The following is a 21,089-nucleotide window of genomic DNA, read 5'->3' as shown; positions in this document are numbered from 1 at the left end:
AAAAGAAAAATGTATATAAATTTTAAATAATGATAATGAAGCTAATTACAAAATGCTTTCACTATTTTTCAATTATCATGTCCAATAAATTTTTTATTGCAAAGTAAAATTTAAAAATAAAATAATTAAGTAGAGTAATTATAATAAGTTTTATTTTTATTATAGTAAGTTTTTTGATGTATATTATTTTGTAATTTTATAATTTTAATTATATTTTTATAATATTTTAATTAAAAAATATAAATATGTATTTTTAATTAATATTAATTTTATAAATGCTAACTTGTTGATTTCAAAATTTTAATTTTATTTATCTAAATTTTTACAGACCCCTAAGTTTATCAAACAGACATTCTCTTCAGCTACTTACTATTCCTTCAAAACTCAACCAACTTCGCGCTAGGTTTAGGACCCGGACCATTCGGGTCAAACCCATCCAAGTTGGTATATAAAGCATCTATCTTTTGGGTTCACTACTTCTCTTGGGTGTATGCTTCTTCTGGGCTCCAATCCTCTGTTTGACGGCCATGTACGGACACCGACCTCGCTTTCGCCCCCCTGCTGGCCGGGGTCGCGGGTCGGCACTGCCTTCGGCGCCATCTCCGAATTCGAACATCCCCTTTCCAACCTACAACTATCAGCCCCAAAACCCCTCTCTCTCTCAACCTTTTGGCCCCTTCTTCCAAATCCCCAACTTTCCTCCCCAAAATCCCAACTTCCCTTTCCAGAGCCCCAATTTCCAGCCCCCCAACACTGCGTTCCAACCTCAAAATCTCCCTTCTAAGCCGAAAGAAACTCTAGAGAGGATAGAGAGTGTTGTTGCAAAGGCTCGTAGCAATATTCTGGCCACAGGAGAGAGTGTTTCGGCTTGGAAAGTGTCTCAGGCCGCGCTTTTGATGCTCCAGGCTGATTCATGGAACTCGTTGGGGTTTCAGATGCGGGAGGTTCCTTCTCTTCACCGCCTTATGGTCACAGAGGGAAAGGTAATGTGGGGTCGAAAAGCCTTTTTGTTTCATTGTCTGTTTGGTTGTGGAGAAAAAGTGGGCAAAGATAAGAAAGCCAACATGGGTCATGCGCACAGTGTTTCGAATCAAGGGAAGACAATATTTATAATTTTAACATTCTCTCCTTTCGCGATGCTTTCTTCTTATCTGCAATTGCTTGGAACAACTATGTGTTGGGAAATGAGGTATGGGGGCGATGTCCAAAACACAATAGCCAAAGATAAACCTTCCCCCAGTCCAAGCAACACTAATTAGAATATTTAATTATTAAAAAAACAGAATTAGTCAGCAATCAACAACCAAAAACAGCCATACAATCACAAGGAGAACACCAAGATTACTTGGAAAACCCTTCTGTGTGAAGGGAAAATTCACAGGACTGAAGTCTGCACAATCTTCCACTATATCAAAATAGTAGTTTACAATAGGTTTCTGTCAATTGAAACTAGAGGCATACATCAACTACAGCCATCAAGAATTACAAATTCTTGTGATAAAAAACAATAGCAATAAGGTGAAATCAAACTTGAATGAGAAATAGAAAGGTCTCACCTGCTGAGCGCTGTCTAAGCCACGAAATCAAGGCTATTGACTTCCAAATGACAATCAAACCTTCAAAATGAAGAAGGAAAAGTCACAAACAAGTTATCAAAATTTTAGCTCAATTGGATAAGAAATTGCCATCTGATTGTCAAGATCAAGATGACTCTGCAGGCACCTTTAACCCTTAATTTTCAGCTAGAATTTTTCTTCTCTCCCTCACTCTCTTTTTGTCTGTCCCAAGAAATGCACGAAGCTTACTTGTTGACAGCAATAGTTTCTCAAATTGAGTGTTTTAGCTTCTCCAAAGACTACTCATCATCTTCCAAAGAAAGCCCCAACCAACTAATAAATAAACTACTCCATTCCAAGACAACACTAAGCACTAAGTCTTCACTTCCACTTGGGCACTGACCAAGATTGCCAAGTGGACCATTCCATACATGTGGGCCATCTTCCACATAGGAAGGAAACCCATCGAATCTCCCCCTCTTGACTATGTGGAGTTATTCACTATTTTGGTAATCATGCTACAAGTTTTATGTTTCTCCCTCAATAGGGATTTGTCATATGCCTAAACCGTTGTCATCAGTATGAATTTTTTGAATATCTAACTAATTAGAATTCAGTGCATCTCTAATCCAATGGTATTTCACAATAATGTGTTTTGATCAGGATTGAAAAGTGTGCTTCTTACAAAGATGAACCACACTCTAACTATCACAATGTAACACATACCTTTGTTGCTTGAACCCGAGCTCCTACATAAATCTTTTCATCCACTAAACTTCCTTGCAAGCTTCATAGCTGCAATAAACTCTACTTTAGTAGTAGAAAAAGCAACATATTTTTGTAAATTTGACAGCAAAGCCACAACTCTCCCTGTGAAAGTAATCAAGTACCTTGATGTAGACTTTCCAATATCAACATCTCCAGCCATGTGTGCATTTTTTATAATCAACCAATATGGGTTTTTCACTCTCAAAGCTAACATAAGGAGGAGGTATCTTGAAGATTCTTGAGAATTCATTTCACAGCATTCCAATACTCTCTACTAGGATCGGAGAAAAATATGTTGACAACACCAACTAAATAAGCTATGTTTGGTCTCGTTCAGACCATTGCATGTATCAATCTTCCAATTGTTGAAGCATATGAAACTCTTCTCATCTCTTCCTTCTCTTCTTCGGTGGGAGGACATTGCTTGGAACTCATCTTGATGTGATCAGGAAAAGAAGTGCTAATTACCTTAGCCTTGCCCATGTAAATCTTTCAAGCACTTTCTTAATGTACTTATGATAACCACAACTTTTTAGCTTTCTAGTCATGGGTGGTTGTCATGCCAAGGATTTTCTTTGTTGGCCCTAAGTCTTTCATGGCAAAAGACTTACGCAAATCTTTCTTCAACCTATCAATCTTATATATATTATTGGCAAATAATTAACATATCATCAACGTAGAGTAATTAAATAAAAAAATCACTTTCAGAAGAACTTTTAACAAAAATACAATGGTTAGAAGTGGTTTTTCTATAACCATGTTGCTCCATGACTTATTCGAATTTTTTAAACCATTGCTTGGGTGCTTCCTATAAGCCAAACAAACTCTTCTTAACTTGCAAACTAAATTTTCCTTTCCTTTCACACGAAAACCTTTTGATTGCTCCATGTAGATCTCTTCTTTCAAGTCACCATGAGAAAAGTAGTCTTCACATCCATCTACTCTTATCTTCAAATCCATATTGCAATGCTAAATTGAGCACCACCTTGGTAGATGACATCTTCACAATTGGAGGAAAAATATCATCGAAGCCAATTCCATGTTTTTGGCTAAAGCCTTTCGCAACCAACTTTGCCTTATACCTGAGTTTTGAACTATTTTCTTCGGTCTTCAATCTGTGCTTGCATTTATTCTTCAAAGATCTCTTTCCCTTGGGCAACTTTACCAGCTTAAATGTATGATTTTCATATAGGGATTTTAACTCTTCCTATATAGCCTTAAACCTCACTTCTTTGTGCTCATGTTCTGCGGCCTCCTAATAGCACTCTGGTTCTCCCCCATCAGCTAGCAATACTTATTCATTTGGGGAATACCTACTTGTTGCGGTCCGTTGATTATCTCTTCAATGCTATCAAATGAAATTGGTTGCTCTTTATGTTCTATAATCAGTTGCTCATCTGGATCAAATACCTCATGACTGACTGTAGGTGGATCTACATCACCTGGATCACCCTGATGATCATGTACATCATCTCCAACTCAATCTAAACTTATAGGAGGAGGAACTAGATCCAAATCAACCAAGTCATCATTGCTTGTCCTCAACTTTTCAATGATTTTTTGGTTTAGTCTTCAACAAGTGCTTCTGATTCTCAAATGGATCATACAACTTGTACCCAAAATTGTCATGTCCATATCCTAGAAAGAAACACAACTTGTTTCATGCGTCAAGCTTTGATCTCTCATCTTTAGGAATGTGCATAAAGGTTTTGCAACCGAACACTTTTAGGTGTCCGCGGGAAACATCTTTCCCACTTCGAACTCTTTTTGGCATGTCACACTACAAGGGAATGCATGAAGAGAGATTTATCAAATGGAAACTTGTACTCAGTGCCTCACCCTAGAAGGATCTTGGTAACTTGGCATGTGATAACATGCATCTCACTTGTCAAACCATTCAATTAAGGAGTTTTTGGAGGAGTTTTCTGGTGTTGAATGCCCTGAGTTCTATTGTATTCATTAGATGGTTCTAAATATTCACCACCACTATCTGATAAGATGCACTTTAGTTCTCTGCTAGTCTCTCTTTCAACACAAGCGTGGAATTGCTTAAATACATCCAACACTTGGTCTTTGGTCTTCAATGTGTACACCCACACTTCCCTAGAATGATCATCGATAAAAGTAACAAAGTACAACGCATCACCAAGTGTTCTAGTGTTCATAGGACCACACACATTAGAATGCACCAAATCTAAAATATTAAATTTTCTAGATGGAGGAGCACTTTTCAAGGATACTTTGTGTTGCTTCCTAGCTAAACTATGTTCATGAGGCTTTGAAGACATATCTTTCATTTTGGAATAAGATTTTTCTTGACAAGAAATTCAAGCGCTTTTGACTCATGTGCCCTAAGTCTTTTGTGCTACAAATTTGAAATTGAATCATTCTCCGCTGCATTGACCATGTCGTTGGAGAGCTTTGCTTGCATCAAGTGTAGAACACTTCTTTCCTCTAGCCTGAACCAAGGAACCTTTAGCGAGCTTCCATTGCCTATCACTAAATGTGTTACGATACCCCTCATCATCAAGATTTCCTGCAGAGACTAAATTCAATCTAATGTTAGGAATATGCCTTATATCTCTAAGAATTAACTTGTTACCATTGTTAGTTTGCAAGTATATATCTCCAATGCCAACAACTATAGATAAGCCATCATTTCCTATCTTCACCACATCAAAATCACCTGGTGTACATGATGAGAAGAAATCCCTTCTGGAGGTTGCATGAATGGAGGCACCACTGACTATCGCCCAACTAGTTTGCTAGCAAGCAAGATTAATTTCATCATTGTCACAAACAATAAGAAAAATTAGAAGTAGTAGCAACCAACTAGTACCCTATCTATTACCTAACTAGTCTCTTGGCAAGCAAGATTAATTTCATCACTGTCACAAGCAATGAGAAAACCATCAGAAGTAGTAGCAATCGTGTGTCTTCATCTTCCTTGTCATATTTTTTTTTTCTTTTCTTTGCTCTTTCTTCCACTCTTGACAATATTTTTTTATATGTCCTTTTTTATCACAAGCAAAGCATTCAATATCTTTTTGTGAATGAGACTTTCTTTTGGATTTATCATGTTTTCTAGGAGCTCTGCTTTTGCTCTTTTCCCCTTATTTTTTGTGACATGATCTGCTAACTGATACAATGAAGAACTTGCAGTTTTTCTCCTTGTATCTTCATTTAACAAGCTGAATTTTACCAAACTCATGGACACAACTCCTTCAGGGTCTGAGTTTGTGATTCTAAAAGTTTCCCAACTATTTGGTAAAGAACCAAGAAGTTGTAACTCGTAAAGCCTGCACCTCATCATCAAAAGAAGTTCTCATAGATGCCAACTGATTTATAATTCCCTGCATTTCATTCAAATGATCAGTAATAGGAGTACCAACCTTGTATTTCAAATTTATAAGCTTCTTTATTTTATACAATTTACTCCCCCCCCCCCCCCCCCCACACAAATTTTTTCTATCATAAAGTTCAGCTAGCTTTGTCCAAAGTGAGTATGCATTAATTTTATCAGTCACATGGTTATGGGCATCATTGTCAACCCATTGCCGGATATAACCGCATACTTGTCTATTTAATAATTTTGGCTTGGCCGACACACCAAGAATAGGAGTATGATAATTTTTTCCATAAAGCAAGTCCTTCATTTTTCCTTTTCCTATTGTGATAGTTTCTCCCATTCAAACTAATCATTCTACTAGTGTTCACTTCCATGGTTACACACTAATCAAGCTTTGATACTACTGTCGGGGAAGGGGGGGTATGGAGGTCATGACCAAAACACAATAACCCAAGATACACTGTCCCCTAGTCCAATCAGCAATCAACAACTAAAAACAGCCACACAATCACAAAGAGAACACCAAGATTTACGTGGAAACCTTCGGTGTGAAGGGAAAAACCATGGGACGACCAAAGTCCACTTCCAATCTTCCACTATTTCAAAATAGTAGGTTACAATAGGTCTACCCTCGTTGAAATAGAGGCATAGATCAACGACAATCATCAAGATTTACAAATTCTTGCCATACGAAACAATACGAGTCATGACCAACAAGGTGGAATCAAACTTGAATGAGAAATGGAGAGGTCTCACCTAAAACACAGGCTGCTATTTAAGCCACAAAACCAAGGCTACTGATCTCCAAAGGATAACCAAACCAACTAGAATGAAGGAGGTTGAGTCACGATCAAGTTGACTACTCAGGCACCTATAACCCTGAATTTTTCACGAGGTACTTTCTTCTCTCCTTCTCTTCTTAGCTGTCCCAAGGATGCACGAAGCTTACTTGTTGACAGCAATAGCTTTTCAAATTAAGTGTTTTTGCTTCTCCAAAGATGACTCATCATCTTCGAAAGAAAGCCCCAACCAACTAATAAATAAATCACTCCATTCATTTTGAATTGGGCTTTGGGCAAAACTTCCAAGTGGACCATTCAATACATGTGGGCCATCCTCCATATAGGAGGGAAACCCAACACTATGTTTGCTTGCTAAGAAAAAAAAAAGCAATAGATGAACAGAACATTATTTTGGATGCAAAAGTTTGCGCATGGTTCTGTTAATTTGCTATAGAAATTCAGCTGGTCTTGTGTTCACCGGAGACTGGTGGACCCAGCCAATCTCGTTTTTTCACTGTTAGAAAGGTGCGCAATGGAGCAACAACCTGATCGCCTTTTTTCCTCCCATCTTTTGGGGTCCAGGATTTTATTTTTTTTTTTTGGGGGGGGGGGGGGTTGTATTTGCTTAGTTGAGTTCTTACAATTTTGTTTTCTGTACTTCAGCTTTGTTTTTTCTTCAAGCAAATAGAGGGTCAAATGTTATTTATATATTAAAAAAAATTTAATTTCTTTTTTGTTATTGACTTCTTCCAATTCTCTGTTAACTGTTTCTTTTCCTTTTGTTTAGACTAATGATTTTATACACTGCTTTGTTGGGGCTCGGAGAATTACTTCATTGTATGATTTGGAAGTATCAATTTGCAAGAATGAGGGTGTTGAGAAATTTGAAGAGCTTGAACTTGGTCCCTTGGTACGACATCCGCTTATTGTACATTATTTTTCAGTTAGTTCTCATGCAGCTGGAGTGTTCAGGATAACTACGGAGGAGATAATTTCTTACCTTTGCGAGTTCATGGACAATCGGAAAACTAAGGCTGTTAAGGCTGAAAAATTTCTGGACTTTATTGCCAAGAAGCTATCAATTGTGGGCAGGGAAAAGCTTGGTGTGCGAATTCATAACTTGGGGTATGTATTGGTATGTATTGAATGTCATTGTGCTCATGCTTCAATTTGATATAATGGATAGAGTAGATCAGAGGAAGGAGATCCTGCAGACAGCCAAACCGTTTCATGAATGCAAATTTTAGTGCACTCCCTGGATAATGGTTCTGAAACCCCCTTTTTTTTTTGGGGGGGGGGGGGGGGGGCTAAACTAGCAAATTCATTTTTGCTTTCTATTTTATGTTTTTGTTGGGGTATAGTGAAGAAAAGGATTATGGTAATGCATTTGTTTATGGTAGTATTTTTCTATTTTTGTTGGTTTTGGCAAAAACTAAAAATTAGATTTTATGATTTCAGTTGTTACTACCATATATTAATATCAAAATTCACTTTTTTTGATTAAATAATTCTTTTAATACATAATTTTAAATTAAAATATTATTAAAATTAAAATAACAGTAAATTTCTAAAAAAATTGAAAAAAATAAAAGAGTGTCGATTAAATCATTCATTTGATACACAAAAAAAATTCAAGTTAAAATAAAATTACCACATGAATTTATAATATAATTAAAATAAAAATAACAACAAATTTTCAAAAAATTTGCCTTTGGATATTTGTGTCATCTTTTTGAGGAGTGGAGAGACTAGTGCACATTTGTTTCTTCATTGTCCTTACACGTTGGCTATTTGGAATAAATTATTTGGTGTACTTAGTGAGAGCTGGGTTTGTTGTCCACATTGATGACATTTTGCTCCATCATGTTTAGAGGTTTTGATTTGGAAGCGGCCTCTCCAAAAATGGGGGTAAGGCTTGTCGACAGCCACCTCTCCTAGACCCCACTCAAAGTCGGAGCCTTGTGCACTGGGTATGGCCATTTTTTTTTTTTTTAATGTTTAGAGGTTTTGGTAAAGGAAAATAGGAAAGCTTTATGGCAATGTGCCATTTTGGCTACAATTTGGTGTGTTTGGATGGAAAGGAATGTTGGAATTTTAAAAGGAGTGGCTTTCTCTACTAACTTGCTTTCGAGTAGAGTGACTTGTCTTTCATCTTTGTGGGTGTTAGCAAATGATTTTTTTTCCACATCTCTTCGGAATACATGCAGCGGGACTTATTGGATCTCTTGCATTGATTTTGGTTTTTGGGCCTAGAATGAGAAAATCAGTAATTATTCATTTTTGATGTAAAGGAAGGATTTTATTCTCCCTGTTTCCTTTTTGTTTGTTCTTCTTGTACATTCTGCCTTCTCTAATAAAAGTTTCTTTGTTTATCAATTTAAAAAAAAAGAAAAGAAAATAGAAGTCATTTGGTCCTCTCCTTTTTTCTTCGTCATTTTTCTATTGTTATGCACAATAGGATTGTTTTTTGAGCATTAAAAGTGAGTTTTGAAATATAATAGCTAGGTAAGATAATTATAATTAATTTCTATTCCTTGTAAGAATATTGTCCAGTTTGTATTCTTTTGCTTTTTTATTAATTTAATTGTTATTTGATTCAAGGAAAAATGAACATGAATTTAATTAGGTCTTTAATTTGTTTTAATTTTGGAAAAAAGTTAACTAAACCAGTTGTTAGTTGTTAGTTGTTAGTTTTCAGTTTCTATTTCAGACTTTCAGTTTTGGTTTCAGATTCATTTTCATAACTTGTGATAGTGATGCATACGGCCTCTTAGATAGCTTATCAGGAGATAAAACTTCCAAAAGATTCCTTCTGCTCCTAGTAACAGTGGTTGAAGTTGGGGCGAGAAAGAAGCCAAAATTCCCTTGAAGCTTGAACACATTGCGTATTTCAAGTTAAGTGCAGACTTGGCTATCTGCTCTCTTCTCTAAACTAGTGAGTGATAGATGTGGGATGTGGATGACAAATGTTTGGAAGTTCTAGTTGTAAGATTTACATAATTGGTTACAACTTTCTATTTAAGGAATATACCATGTCCACTTTGACATTTAATTTCAATTTTGTAGGGTATTAATATATTTGAGAATGTTCAAAATAAATTTGACTGATTCCTAAAACTTAATGGATTTGGTTAGGGCAGTCAACTAACTTTTGATATGTCATGAACATTGTTGGAAGAGATGTGTATTTGATGCAGTTATTGGAATCCGAAACGATGACTTACGTTACTTCTATTCTTACTAGTTAATCATTAAGAAAGAAGAGTAGATTATCGAGAAGAGCAAAAGGTAGCTATCTCCCCTGAGGTTTGGTGAAACGATGTAAATCTTCTTCAAAATTTCCATTAACTTCCCTTGAGATTCGCCTGAGGTTTTGGAAACCCCAAGGATCTCCCATGGTTTTCAACAATACATGAACCTCTCCCATGGTTATAGAAATCGGGAACTGTTTGTGTAATGGTAATGGTCGTGGTGTATTGGTTGTGGCCACTGCAGACATTACATAATGGGTAACGGACACCAGTCTGTGAATTCAGCTTTTGCAATAGCAGACTTGTTAAAAAACATATAGATTCACATGTTTTGATCCCGAAATCCTATATACTAATGCTTTAAATGATCCTTGGTAAAATTTAATCAATTTAAATGTAACATGCACAACAAGTATTGGATGTCATCTTGGTTGCTTTAGTTACTATTGGCTAGAAGAAGCATTTATTTGCTACTTTTCACTACTTTATTCATTATAAGCCAAGTTTAAACTAAGAAATCATAAATATAAAGAAATATAAAATACAGAGTGCCGTCTTTTATACTTTTTAAAGTCTTTAATGGGATTTTTGTTAACCAAAAAATAAAATAGAGAATGTTCATATGTTAGCCAAGAACAAAAATACAAAGCAATAGAATGTTTTTTTGTCTCCAAGTTAAGTTAGGTGTGAGAAAAACAGAGTTAAAAAGAGAAAGAACTTAGAAGCCAGAAAATGAACATATGTAGTTTAATGAAACAAAAAGTTGGGTTGATTTGAATGCTAGTATTAAAAAAATGAATGCTAAATGTCAAGGAAAATAAATCCAAAACTGAAATTCTTTTAATAGAAAAAATACTAACTAAAGTAAACCAATTTTTCTAAGCTTCAATTAAGGGAAAAGAGAGGTATAAATGCAAAAAAAGACGACCCAAAAACCTACTTTAGTTATTCACAGCCAGTGTGGCATTATAACAGCCTGTAACAGTCCATAATGGCCATTACGGTTCTGTAGTGGACTGTAATGTGATGGACTGGTAAGGTCATGAATTGGAGGACCTTGAGATATCACCCTATAATGATCTCAGAAGGCACTAACTATGTGATTTTTAAAATTATGACCTCCCTTGACATTTGGCAAAAAGACAAGGTGATGTAGTACAAGAAGCAATACATTGGGAAGGATTACTGGGTTTAGTTAGTAGTTTGTTATGTGTGTTTGATATTAATTTGTATAGGATTATGTGTATTTGGGGGTTGTTTGTAGCATTTGTGTAAAGTAGGGGGTTGGTTTGTAATTCATTTTGTTTTATGGGTATTTGTGTACTTGTATGTGCTTAGGATTTCATTTTAATAGTGTGAAAGCCGTGCTGTAGGCAGTTGCTGATTGGTTTGTAATTCATGTTGTTTTACGGGTATTTGTGTACTTTTATGTGTTTAGGCCTTCTTATAAATAGTGTGAAAGCTGTGCTGTAGGCAGTTGCTGATGAATTTGAATTAGAATTGAGCGTGAGTTTTCCCCCTGGTATCTCCTCTCTCCTCCCTTCCCTTTCTTTCCTCTCCTCTATTTCTTCTAATCTCTCCCATGGCTGTAGAACCGTGATGCTGCCCCTGCATCATTGAGGGTTTATAATTACTCCGAAAATCCATTGCTAAGGGACATCAATGGGATTTTTGAAACTTAGGGCGGTCAATGTCTTTTTGCCAAACTTCAGGGAGATCCTTCAGATTTTTGGAGCATTAGGGAAGGTGTGTGTCTTTTCACTAAACCTTAGGGGAAGTCAGTGTCTTTTGCCCTATCAAGAACTACGTGGGGCTTTAATTGGAAAAAAATCTTGAGCTGTTCTCTTCTGGCTTTGTATGTAAGGATATATGTTATTTATCTTCCGGGTGCTTTAGAGTCAAGGTCTTATTTGTGATGTGATTTATTTTCTTTGAAGAATGCAGACAATAGGTGTCCTTTGAACTTTAATGTATTTGAAAATTGTTTGTTTTTGTGTGTTATTGTACTATTTGCATATTATTTGTTTTTTTCTGTGTTATTGTACTGTTTGTGTATAGAGTGCAAACTTTTAGTGTCCTGCAGAACTTAGGCACATTTGTCATGCAGAAGTACTTCTAGGAAATTCAGGGCCATTTTTACCCCCCTTCTCGAAACTCTTCTTCAGAAATCATTTCATTCTTAAAATGTGGAGAAACCAAAAATATGGAAAACATTGTTTTACTTCGCCACTTTTGGCTGTTTAAAAATTCAATTTCTCAAAGATCTTGAAAACAATTTCCTTTTTACTGTTTCCTAGAAGTGAAACTGACCAGCTTTCTAGAGCACTCCTGAAAACCAGCTTTCAAAAATGTTGTACCGAATGCATTTAATGTTTTCAGTGTCAGTATTGCTTTTCCTCTTTCCAAAAGCATAAAATGGTTTTTGAAAGGAATATCAAGCTGGATTTTCCAATTTATGCTGTTGTGATAGCCGAAAGCTAATCTGATATTGGCATTCGTTGAAATTAATGAACTCTTCAATTATAGGGTGCACATTGCTTCTATCCAGGAAGCCAGGAAGATAGAAGATATGACACTATATAAATGTACTAAGGAATTGAAAGAGAAATCTGATAAAAGGAGTAGGAAACGCCCTCTTCTTTCTTCACAGAAAAGGCAGCTGGATGAGCGTTTCAGTGCTATATCTCAACGTATCGAATCTTTTTCTTCAGAACATGAGATTTTTTGTGGCAAGCATATAAGATTTATTTCTTCCAGCTCAGAGGATGATGATAGTGAAGAGGATGGATATGTAGATATAAAAGATGGCAAGGACGTGGGCAGTCACTGCAAGTCCTCGTTGAAAAACATAAAAAAGTGCGACAAAGTGAGTAGCTGTCCTTACCCATCAGCAACTGAGGAGATGATGCGGCTTGGGTTGAAAGTCGAAGCAGATAATGCCCTTTCCACTAATCACAGCCTAGGAAACTGCGAGAGCAATAGGAGACCTAAAAAGAAAAGAAAATCTGAAAGCTTAAGTTGCACTCCTTCTGCTCGTACAAAATTGCCTAAAAGAAATGAGATAGATCAAGATCTGGTAGGAGTGGACAGTGGTGCTGGTAAGTTCAAGGAGCTTAGCAATCTGAATGAACCTACTCTTTCTATTTCTGACGATTATTTAAGGATCTTCATCACGACCTGGAAGGAGGCATGTCGGGAGCATTCTGTAGTTGAGGTATTTTCCTTCTCTTACTTAAAAATACGCACAACAATTGTGATGCTGTCGATTACTATCATCAAATATTTGTTCATATAAAGCCATGTTTTAATCTTAGGCTAAACTTTAATTTTGCTTTAATTTTGGTATAATAGGTTAATTCATCGTGATCTAATATGTAATTGTGAGATTATTTAGTTTATCCATGTCTATTTTTCTTTTTTATATCTATTTTTTTTATTGTTAGCAAATTTATGTCAACATAGTAGTGAATTGTTTTCTCATTCCTTTTTTTTCCCACATAATCCATGTCGCAAATTTTCTTTTTTGATAAAGTTGGAAAATTTGTTAGGGAAGAAGCAGACTAGTACGAAGAATGGGAGGCAACCACCTTAGAAAGAATATAGAAAAGCAGAGATATACACCCAAAATTCTGGGGCAGAAGGCCATATAAAAGCATAAAATACTACTACACCAAAGTATCTAAGTCTTTTTTTTTTTGGAAGAAGGTAAAAAGACTTTATTGGTTCAAAGGGGAAAAAGAAGTGAAAATACAATAAGAAAAAGAAAATGAAAAAACAGAAAACAAGTGAACAAAAACAACATTAGCAAATCTGGCTAGTTTTTTTTTTTTCCCTTCCGGAGTGAAATCCTACAACATCAGTGGTGATTCTGGCAGTCAGACAGTCCGAATTCAGAGGGATGTTTTCAGAAAGGAGGTTTTCGGCTGTCCAGATGTTGTAGATGCAGGGAACTTGGATGACTTTGCTTAGAGCTGCAGTTGGGCCATTACCCAACCTGGTGATTCTGTTGAGTCCATCTTCCCAAGAGGTAGAGGAGCACGGAACTCTCAACTGAGAAGATATGCCAATGTAAAGTTGATTTTGGAAACTTGCACTCAAAGAAGAAATGATTTCTTGATTCAGAGTGCAGCTGGCAAAGTAAACAGCTAGTGTTCTGATTAGTTTTACATGTTGCAACACTGTCCTGGGTCAAGAGTTTGTTTCAGGCATAGAGGCAAGCAATGAAGGTCTGCAAATGATGCAGTCTTTGAACCAGATAGCCGAAGGCCATGGCAAAGTTGGAGCTTTCTCTCTGATGAGGTCCCAGGTGGGGGTTAAGATCTGTAGCATCAAGAAGGCCGTGGAGTTTCATGCAATCCACCTCTAAAGTAGTGGAAAGGGAAGAAATACAAAGTCTTATATCTGAGATTGAGTTGGAATTTATCCTTGTCAGTGCTAGTTGCCATCTATGATAATGCTTAAAACTCTGGCATCAGGAAGGATGAGGAAGTCTTTGAGGAAAATGCAGCCATATTTCTGAATGAGGGGGCTGAAAGGGTGCCAGTTGTCATCGGATAACCAGGTTCATTTGCCTTTTCGAACACTCCATTTGAAGGCTTGGGTAGCAGCAAATTGAGATTTAAGGATTCTTTTTCAAGTAGACGTGCCGTTTGGGGAAGGCTTAATAGCCCAGACACTCCTGTTTTTGATCTTGTAGGCATGTGGCCAGTTTTCCTGGAGGTGAGGGCAGGAGGAACTAGCCATCCAGAAGAGCTTGATGGCATAAGCTTCACTGATTCTTTGAGCTTTTTGGTACTCAGGCACCTATCAAGAAGGGGCTTGCAGACTCTAGACCAACTGATTTTGCAGCCTCGTGTGTTGGAGTCAACCCCTCTCCATAAGAATAAGAAAGCCTTCAGAGTTTGTTCTTAAGGCGCCAATGACAGATGATGGTAGAGAGAGGGAGGAACCCAGATGCTGCGAATGTTCTTAAGAATTGACTTAATAAACTGCAGTCTCCAGCAAATGATAATTTATTTCCCAACTACTGATTCTGCTGGTAATTGTCAATTAAGGTTACACAAACATGCTCGCTGACTTTCTTGGTACCAGAGGCAGGCCTTAATATTTGACTAGCAGAGCTTTTTCAGGGATATCCCACATCCGGTGGATATTTTGTTCAGAGTCAGGGTATACCAGCACAAAAATAGTAGATTTCTGAGGGTTTTCTTTGAGTCCATAGAAGCGATAACAAAGCTCCAGGATGTGATTGATGCTTTTGGCAGTAGCAGCATTTCCATGGTGAGAATCAGCAGGTCATCCATTAAGCATAATTTAAGTAAGACCAATCTTGCTATGCTTACTATGAAAATCAAGGTCTACCTTGACAGCAGCACTACTCGACGGCTTGGTCAAAACGTCTATGACCAGAACAAAGAGATCGGTGGGGATAGGGTCTCCCTTTCTAATTCTTCTTCCTCTGAAGAAGCCTTCAATTGAACCATAATAGATAGAGAGAAAGAGGGAGTTGAGAATCCTGAGATAAAAGCTTTGATCCAATATCTGAAAGCTGGAGAGCTATCAATGGCTTCAAAGATCTTGAGAATGAAGTTCTAGTCCACTGAGTCAAAGGCCTTTTTAAGATCAAACTACCATGCCAGCCAAGGGCCCCACTGTTTAAATGATAATTATTAACTCTTGGGCAAGGAGGAGATTGTCTTGAATAAAGCGACTTTACCAAGTGCTGTTTAATTGGGATTAATGAAGGAGTCAAGGCTGCATTGAAGTTTATTGGCCAATAGCAGGCAAATTGTAGGAAACAAATCTGCCACAGAAGTGAGTCTAGCCCAAACATTGCTAAAGAACACTTGAAGTTCTATAGATTTCAACCAAGAGAACAATTGAAAAAAAAAGATGATGATTTGTCCTCTTACTCCGCCTGCAAAAGACACCTGTTAGGCACTAAATCTTTCTTTGATCTCCTCATCTGCAAATATAGTTACAGTTAGTCCTGCCTTGAAGGATAAACCTTGCAAAAGTCCTAATTTTGAATGGAACCTTGGCTTTCTAAATAAAGGACCGGGATTATAGATTTGGGTCAAATAGCTGTAAAAGCCTTACATCATTGTATTCATTTTTGTTGTTTGTCCTCTTGTACTTGTTATGCTGTTTGTCACTGGTTTTTTTTTTTTTTGGTACTCGCAGGTTTTTGAGAGGATGCTTCGGTTCTATAACATATCAGAACAACACAGAAAGAGGGTTCGGTCAATATTTGCATCATATCCATATTTTGGATTACTAAATGTTGCTGTAAGTTGATTTTGGTCAAGTCTCGTATCATGATTGCTTCTTGTATTGTTGAATTTTATTTCCTGAATAGCTTGAACAGCGCTATTTCTTTTAATTTGGAAAATATTTTGCTAATACCTATTTACAACTATTATCTCTTTATTCTTTCGCTTGACCTGAATAGGGTTGAGCTAAGCTGTGATTGAATGTGGGTTCAGTTGAGTATGACCGCTTTGCTGGGCCGTGGTTGTAGTTTATGCTGAGTTGAGCTTGTATGGTCTAACCTCAGGTTACATGGTCAGAGCTTAGCTCATACTTTGGATCAATTGGGGAAAAGTATTAGTAATAACACCTTTATTTTATACTATAGTTTATTTTTTCTTGAACAGGGTTGGCCTTGCCCCCAAAATACTCCCTTTCCTCTCTACCTATTTTTTTTTTTTTGATAACGTGGGAACTCCAGCCACCAATGAGCCCTTTTGACCCCCCTGATGCGGTACCAAACCCACGGGGTGGCGGCCTTCCTCCCTGGTTTGCCACTTGGCTTAATCGGATGCGGACACAGCATAATCACACTTGGGCTGGACTCTCTACCTATTCTCTGCTTATAGAGTTGGTTGCGTTAGAAGATTTTTCCTTTAAAAATTTTGGTGACATGGTTTTGTTTATCAATTTTAAGTTATGCTTTCTTGTAATCCTTTGATTCTAAACCAGAATATGTAGGGATCTAGTGACTTTTAGGACTTTTTATTAACATTAATTTTTAATTGTTTATTCATTTATTCTTTACATTTTGCCTTCTTGAGACACTGATGCACAACGTTGGATTTGTTGGCTACTAAAATTAGATTGAAATCTCTTGGTAAATTTATTGTTCCATATTTCTTATTTCTCTAGGATTTGGTTGAGGAATGTTTCAATGAGGCTTGTCCCACAATATCCCCTTAAACAGAGGATATCTAAGTTCAGCCTAGATTTGCTTTTAGCTGACCATGGTTTAGTTTTTCGCTGTCAGCCAAGCTTGACCTTGCCTTGGTCTCGCTCAGTCAAAACTAATTGATACCCTGATTGGCAGTAAAGGTCTGCCCTGTTTTTCATCCAGTTGAATGGTTGTGCGTTTCTTGTTGGGGTATTATCTATTATGTCGTTACTTATTGCCTAAAAATGGGAATATGGCTTTTCTATGAGTACTGATTAAGGGCGACCCAGGTTTGGTATTTTGTCTTGTAAAATTCTATGGATATTGTTGCATTTTTGGATGAAATGAATAAATCTGGTTTTAGTGTACTACTTAAAATCCTTTTTTGGAGTTGAAAAGTGAGAAAATGTGTGGTTGACAAGTTGGGGCTGACATTGAATGGTATTTTGTGCTCTTTATTTTTTTGTTTATATTGGAATACAAAGGTAGAAATAAGCAAGTGAGAAAAAAGTAAATCATCAGTGAAACTACGGTCAAATTGGTCAAAACCAACAAACCTCCGAAAATTAGTTTATGATCAAGAAGACTGACCAATTGTTAAGTTGGATCATTGTTGCCAAAAATGAATCCAAGTGTAAGGGATGGGTCACTAAGGATAAAAGGAAACCATAGATGGGGTTTAGAGGTGGATAAAAAAAGTGGAATCATTTGCTTCATTTTGATGTGGGGAATGGTAGCAATTTCCCTTTTTGACATGATCTTTGCAGTTAAGATATCCCTTTGGAAACTCAATTTCTAGATGTCTTTCTCTACAAGTGGGATCACTTGGAACACAAACATTCCTTTTATTTTGGTCTTTAAGGTTCTACGGAGTCGCCACTGACCTTTTAATTACCTAAGTGTGATTTAGTTCACCTAATTACTACTAATTAGTCGGTCTTTAGCTAAGCCGTAGGTCCTTGGAATTTGTAGTTGTGGTCTATGATACTAGAGACAAGTTCGGGAGTATGGTTGCGAGGGGAAGGTACTAGCGCCCCCTACACACCTGTCCTTTTAAATGACACCATGGTAATTTCGGAATTTCAAACATGAATCATGCATGATCATTAATTTTTCCTTTTAAGTTTAGATTACCATCCTTTAAATATTATTCCACGCTATGACCTTGGTATCTCGATTAAGAACATGGTGCTTTCCTCACCTTGAGAATCCCAATAGGACGCTATCACCCCACTTTTGGGTTCCGTCATCGGATTAATTAAGTGTTTTAGGATTTTGCAAAATTTAATTGTGCAAATATCAATTTAAGGAACCCAAGCGCTGCATCATGTGTCAAAATGGCACACAAAATATACCAAGCAAATATATCAAATCATGATATTCAAGAGAAGGAGGTTAGGTGTAGTAATGGGGCAAGTAAAGAAAAGGAGGGAAATAAATTGGGGGACTTATTTGATTTAGAAAGTGATGATATTAGTGAGTTCGACTGAGGTGGAGGTGGTTGTTGGATGAGATTCTAGAACAATATGGGTACATTTCGAACACTTGAGAATGAATAGGGTATATATCTTATGTTCATCCACCCTCGTTGGAAGAGTTGGAGGAATTTTCTATTTTGATAATGATGGGCTGGTTAATTTACAGTGAAGGGATGGAATTTTGCCTATACCCGTCGAGAAGGTTCTGAACGAGGAGCTAGAAGTGCAAGGTCTTTTGGATAAAATGGACTTAAACTTGACTGATATTGGAGAAAATGAGGTGCGCATGGATGGGAGCAGAAGTCAAAAGTTGGAGGGTCAAAGGAAATTAGTGAATTTGAAGAGCTCAATAAATTATGATGGGAAGGGGTTGAAAAGGGGCTTCCTTGGTTAATATTGTCGAGTTCTATTTTATGATCTTGTGTTTTTTGTTTCTTCTTTTTTTCTTTTTTCTTTGGTGGTATTTTGTTTTTATTTGGTGGACTTCTTGTCTCCGCACATTGCATTTTTTTTGGAAAAAATTCCATAACTGCACAACTAAAAATTTGCATGCATATTTTCTGATGCTGATTGTAATTTACTCGCTTGTTTGATATTGCAGGTGACATCTATCAAGTGTGGAATGTGGGATAGCATCTATGATGCCTTTCAAGCCATTGGTCAACGTGCAACCACTCACACAGTTTTTGAGAATCATTCTGAATATGAGTGCATAGATGTTGAGCCAAGTGAAAAGGATGCGATAGTCATAACTAAAGACAGTGCAGAGCATGGCTGTTGTGCGTACTATTTAATTATACTGATTTTTGCAACATAATTTTACTGAATTATAATTAATTGGTCTTTGATATCATTTGGCAGTGATATCTGTTGCTTGTGTTTCTAATCTGAGCATAACTGGTGAAAACTGATATGATATCTTTTAGGAAGAAAAATTAAATGGAAGATCTGTGAATCAGGGCTGTGAATTATGGTGACAATGTTAGTGTAGTTCTTGCTGTGCAAAAACACCACTGATATGCTATTATGTTTGTCAATGCTCACAGCTTTTGATGCATGATTGTAAATTTTTTCTGCAGGTCTGAAAGTTGTTGTGTAGAATCTAAAAGTTGGGATTGCTAATAAACTAGGCACTGAGTAGCATTACTAGAACATTATGAGGATCTGCTTTCTATAGGTTGAAAGTTTAGGTCAGTGAAGCTAAAGAATATTGACACACTTGGGGCAAATGAATTATAGGCCACTAATAGTTGGAGGCGTGGATTTATATTGGTTTTAGATATTATGCTGGTATTAATAATGCTAGCCCTTATAATTCTCCATTGGGGAATTTATTTACCATTGATATCTAGAATCACGTGCTGGAAAATTGTATCTTTGTGCTTCAAAAAGTTTTGTTCCCTATTTGTTTTTTGGAAAATATTCTGGAGCTATTAACTGTATGGAGACTAAATTCTCTGTTTTCATGTTTCTATTTTCTACTATAAAGGGGATTCACCTATTTCGTGTCATCTTTCTAAAACCCAAAATTAACCTCATGTAAAATATTTTTTTTTATTTGTTAAAAAAAGGGAAACTTAAGGGTATAAATGTAAATAAACCATATTACAATCCACGTTTAACCGTTCCTAGAAAATTGGGAAGGAAAACCTCTTCATTTAGTTTCCAAAATGGCCCTTATACTATTTAATTTTTTGTTTTCCTTTATAATTTTTGTTTAAAAAAAAAAGAACCGTGAAGCACGCACATAGTGCGTGCCCATGGCTAGTTTTGTTTGAATTTATTTTGTTTAATGTCTCATGTGCGCAATGTTTGTAGAAGAATTATTTCCTTCTTTTTGATTATGGTTTTACATACTAGAGAGGGAAAAACCAAAGTATAAGTGAGCTTCTACATGATGGTTCATAGTTAAATGAAGTGAGAGTTGGACCTGGTGTGGGGAACAGTGTAGAAGAGTAGAAGCTAGTGTTGTAGAAAATCCTTGTCTGGCTTGCCTGAGTGTCAAGGGAATGGGAGCTGCTTAAAGGTTGACTTGCACCTACCTAGGCTTGATGATGTTGATCAGGCGGCACCGTGAAGATGATGATTTTGCCATCAAGAAAGATAAAGACCATCAATTTGGCTTGGAATACCCGATTTACAGTGCTGAATAAAGAAGAGTTGGTGAAGAGAGCATGTTACAGAGGTGTATTCTTTGTGGATGAAAGATGTCTTATAGATTTGATTTGTGAATATGTGAATGCATTCACATGGTCTTTCTTTTGAACACAAAGATCGTGGTTCACCAAATACGCTTTAATCTTGTAAGCGGATAAAGTAGAAATTGAGGAGGATAAAATTAGATACACCAAGATTGATGGGGACAGTGGTCCCTATATAGGTTGAAATCCCATCCTTATGACTATTTGAGAGGCATAATTAAAAGAAGCTAAGTGGGCAAGATATGAACACTTGAATCTCATTGAAAAAAGAGATTGGCTACTCATTTGATGGTCATCTCCACTTGAGACGAATGTTGATGTTTGACAAGAAGAAATTTTGCACCCCTTGGTCATCTTCAGAGAGGATATTTGGTAGTTAAAAAGATTTTTCCTATTCATGCTGGTCCATTGGGAAAATGGGCACCAAACTATGAAGTATGAAGGGCCATTGATCATAAGGAAAACCTTCTTAGAAGGTTCTTTGAATTTTTTTTTTGGATAGGAAAAGAAGATATGTT

The 21,089-nt window shown here is 36.7% G+C and overlaps 1 protein-coding gene across 2 annotated transcripts in view; it reads left to right on the top strand.

Annotated features, from left to right (window-relative positions):
- Positions 1-481: 481 nt before the first annotated feature.
- Positions 482-21,089, top strand: part of LOC131151113 (protein NO VEIN) — a 75,560-nt gene continuing 54,952 nt past the window's right edge. Inside the window, exons 1-5 of one of the 2 annotated variants that reach the window (XM_058102316.1) lie at positions 482-983; positions 7,243-7,580; positions 12,233-12,920; positions 15,890-15,994; positions 18,972-19,149. In XM_058102316.1, coding sequence (XP_057958299.1) covers positions 528-983; positions 7,243-7,580; positions 12,233-12,920; positions 15,890-15,994; positions 18,972-19,149 — 1,765 coding nt within the window. In that variant the 5' untranslated portion in view covers positions 482-527. Of the gene's footprint in view, positions 984-7,242; positions 7,591-12,232; positions 12,921-15,889; positions 15,995-18,971; positions 19,150-21,089 lie in introns of those variants that run through there. The other variant, XM_058102317.1, reaches the window with a different exon arrangement.

Source organism: Malania oleifera, chromosome 3 (genome assembly GCF_029873635.1).
Source record: "Malania oleifera isolate guangnan ecotype guangnan chromosome 3, ASM2987363v1, whole genome shotgun sequence".
NCBI lineage: Eukaryota > Viridiplantae > Streptophyta > Magnoliopsida > Santalales > Ximeniaceae > Malania > Malania oleifera.
This window is presented reverse-complemented; position numbering and strand designations above follow the sequence as displayed.